This window comes from Kryptolebias marmoratus, unplaced genomic scaffold (genome assembly GCF_001649575.2).
Source record: "Kryptolebias marmoratus isolate JLee-2015 unplaced genomic scaffold, ASM164957v2 Scaffold106, whole genome shotgun sequence".
Lineage (NCBI taxonomy): Eukaryota > Metazoa > Chordata > Actinopteri > Cyprinodontiformes > Rivulidae > Kryptolebias > Kryptolebias marmoratus.
The window spans coordinates 15,589-18,875 of NW_023665840.1; the positions used below are offsets into that span (position 1 = coordinate 15,589).

At 47.6% G+C, this 3,287-nt stretch overlaps 1 protein-coding gene across 1 annotated transcript in view; it reads left to right on the top strand.

Annotated features, from left to right (window-relative positions):
• The window catches only part of nfkb1 (nuclear factor of kappa light polypeptide gene enhancer in B-cells 1), a gene marked incomplete at its 3' end in the record, with an annotated part of 15,421 nt that extends 12,137 nt beyond the window's left edge, over positions 1-3,284 (top strand). The window contains exons 9-14 of the mRNA XM_017404165.2: positions 559-663; positions 1,022-1,113; positions 1,633-1,771; positions 2,226-2,384; positions 2,465-2,575; positions 3,127-3,284. Of these exons, the coding sequence (XP_017259654.1) occupies positions 559-663; positions 1,022-1,113; positions 1,633-1,771; positions 2,226-2,384; positions 2,465-2,575; positions 3,127-3,284 (764 nt within the window). The remainder of the gene's footprint in view (positions 1-558; positions 664-1,021; positions 1,114-1,632; positions 1,772-2,225; positions 2,385-2,464; positions 2,576-3,126) is intronic.
• Positions 3,285-3,287: the final 3 nt, after the last annotated feature.

The following is a 3,287-nucleotide window of genomic DNA, read 5'->3' on the forward strand; positions in this document are numbered from 1 at the left end:
CTCTGATGATTCATCCAATCAGAACCCAGCTCTGATGTTTGGGATCATGGTCCTGTTGGACCCAATCGTCCAGCTGCTGGTTTGAGGTGAAGATGAAGAGTTTGGAGGTAGTCCTCCTCACTTTGTACCACAGCATGATGCTGCCACCACCTTGAAGGTTTGAGCTTTGATGTTGGTCCTCTCAGATCATGATGAGGTAAATCTGTCTTCACTGTGGACAGGGACTCTGGTGGACAGGGACACTGCTGTTCCAACAGGTTCCAGTTCATGGCCAGTTTGGTTGTTCCTGAGCCTCTGTGGAGGAGAACTTGTCTAAGCGGTGACACGTCAGAGTAACCGATGATCCTGGACTCTGAAGTTGTTTAAAATGGCTCCAAAGGACTTTTCCAACTTGAATCTATAATCTTCCTTTTTAGATCTTTGCTGAGTTCCTTGGACTTTCTGAATGTTGATCAGTCTAATGAGTTCTGTCAAACAAGTCACAGAAAGAGAAACTACCAGCTGCAGTCGATCATGATCACCACAGAAACGTTTATTTTTTTTCCTGTTTTTCCTCAGAGGCTCCGAACGCCTCCAACCTGAAGATTGTGAGGATGGATCGGACCGCTGGCTGCGTGACCGGAGGAGAGGAGGTCTACCTGCTGTGTGACAAAGTCCAGAAAGGTGAGGCAGTCTGTTTTCAGCTGCTGATGCAGGAAAACAAAGCCCTGAATCTGCGTTCAGCTGTGAGGCCTTCGTGTTGCTGCTTTAAAGAACCGTTTGCAGGTGATCTTTCTGGTTGGATGGTGGTGACAGGGTTTTGTTTTATTGGAGGAAGTCCAGCTTCAGGGACTTCCCCTCCGATATGCAAATCCATGAGGAGGAAGTGACAGATTCAGGCTGCATTCATCTTCTTTGCCTGCATCAAACCTTTGCAGTGAATCTTTGTCATCCTTCAGATTCTGTCCTCTCATCACCAGAAACTCAATCTGTGAAGACAGTTGTTTGAACGCACCAGGAAATAAAACGTGTTTGTGTGCAGATGATATTCAGGTGCGGTTTTACGAGGAGGATGATACGGGGTTGACCTGGGAAGCTCTGGGAGATTTCTCCCCCACAGACGTCCACAGACAGGTGAGGAAATCAGGCCGGGCGGGGGGGCGGGTTTACACGCTGCACTGTTAGCTGTCCTCTGCTTCCTGTGAAAAATGGATCAGGGATCAAGTCTAACTGATGAGCGAGTTAAAATGCTCCGTCTGAGTCACAGGTGGGGGAGGAGACTCTCAGACGGCAGGTAAAAAGGATAAAAATATGATTTTACAGTTTTCTGTCAAAGATCATTTAATCATGATTAAAACTCATGTATATTCATATAGAAATGTCACAGTGAACCATTTTCTGCTCAAAAATGTAAACAAAATGCCCCTAAAATCCCAGCTGTCCCGTTGAGTAGAACATGTCGAGTCCTGACCCGACCCGGGTATCTCCTGACCCGACCCGGGTGTCTCCTGACCCGACCCGGGTACAGGAGGAGGCGTTCAAACCGAGCTCCAGACCCTCCCTCACTAAATGTTCAGCAGTTTTAACGTTCTTCATGGTGTTTGGGTTCAACCTGACGTCTCGTCTCCTTTTCACATGTTGCCATGACGACAGTTCGCCATCGTCTTCAAGACTCCCAAGTATCGAGACCAGAACCTGCAGAAGCCGACGTCCGTGTTCGTTCAGCTGAAGAGGAAGTCTGACAATGAGACCAGCGAGCCCAAACCCTTCACCTACCATCCTCAGATCATAGGTAGGTCAGCTGACTCCTCCCCTCCGATCATAGGTAGGTCAGCTGACTCCTCCCCTCAGATCATAGGTAGGTCAGCTGACTCCTCCCCTCAGATCATAGGTAGGTCAGCTGACTCCGCCCTCAGATCATAGGTAGGTCAGCTGACTCCTCCCCTCAGATCATAGGTAGGTCAGCTAACTCCTCCCCCCAGATCATAGGTAGGTCAGCTGACTCCTCCCCCCAGATCATAGGTAGGTCAGCTGACTCCGCCCTCAGAACCAGACTCACTCTTCTCTCTTACTGCTGTAATCTGATCTGATGTTTTCTGTGTTTTTCTTCAGTATTTAAAGTGAAGCTTCATTCTTTTTTATTTAGTTCTTCATCAATAATCAGATTTAACTGATGAATAATGATGGAAATGTGAAACGGGAGGTCCGTGGTTTACTCTGAGGCTGACAAACACTTGTGTGTTCAGATAAGGAGGAGGTGCAGAGGAAACGTCAGAAGACATTACCAAACTTCCAGGATTTTAGTGGTCACGGAGGAGGAGGAGGAGGTGGAGGAGGAGGAGGAGGAGGAGGACTGTACCGAGGTGGAGGTCCTGCTACAGGAGGAGGTCCTGGATCAGGAGGAGGTGAAGTCAGGATGAAACAGCTGTTCTGGGATCAGCTGCTCAAGTCTGTGTCGGAAGATAACATTTAATTTGTTTTCCAGGATATTATCAGGGCCTCACATCCTACAACTATGGAGGAGGAGGAGGAGGAGGAGGCTTTTCCACAGGGTACTCAGCTGCTCTGGGAGGAGGAGGAGGAGGCATCAAGCACGGTGAGGAATCAAACCGAAATATCCTGTTTATGGATCTGCTTCTTAAAAATAACAAAACCTAAACAGTCAGACACCAGAACCAGAACATCCGGCTGGATTTTAGCTCTGAAGCTTCATTTAGGCAAAGAAATGACTAAACTTTAGATAAAAGATGCTTGAAATGAATTATTAAGCCTTTAAAAAGCTCTGCAGGTAAACTCAGCTGGACAGTCAGAACATGAGCTAAACAGGAGCACAAAGCTAAAACCAGCCGAATAACAGCTGAAAGCTCAAACAAGTAAAACAAATAGTTAAAAGATAAGATTATCAAAATGAAGACAGAAGTCAAAAACAGAGCCATGATGTAGATGTAACAGAGAGAACTGTCCTTCTGCAGGGCAAATATCTGTAAAGTTTCAGAACCCAAAAGTCTCAGCACCTTCTGCAGAATGAGCCGAACGTTTTGATACATGAACGACTAAAAGAGCACAAAATAAACACAAAAACAGTTAAACAAAAACTGATTCAGACATTTTGGCTGAAAGAAACTCAGACTTGTGTTGGTGTTAAAGCCTCCAACAGCGACGCTGCGGACGACGGTGACGGCAGCGATCCAGACGACGACCCAACGTTGGGGGTCGTCCTGCGAGCTTCAGCCCAGCCGGGAGGCCTGGAGGTGGGGGAGAGGGCCGAGGAGGGAGGGGGCGGTGTGGAGCCTGAACCAGACAGAGGT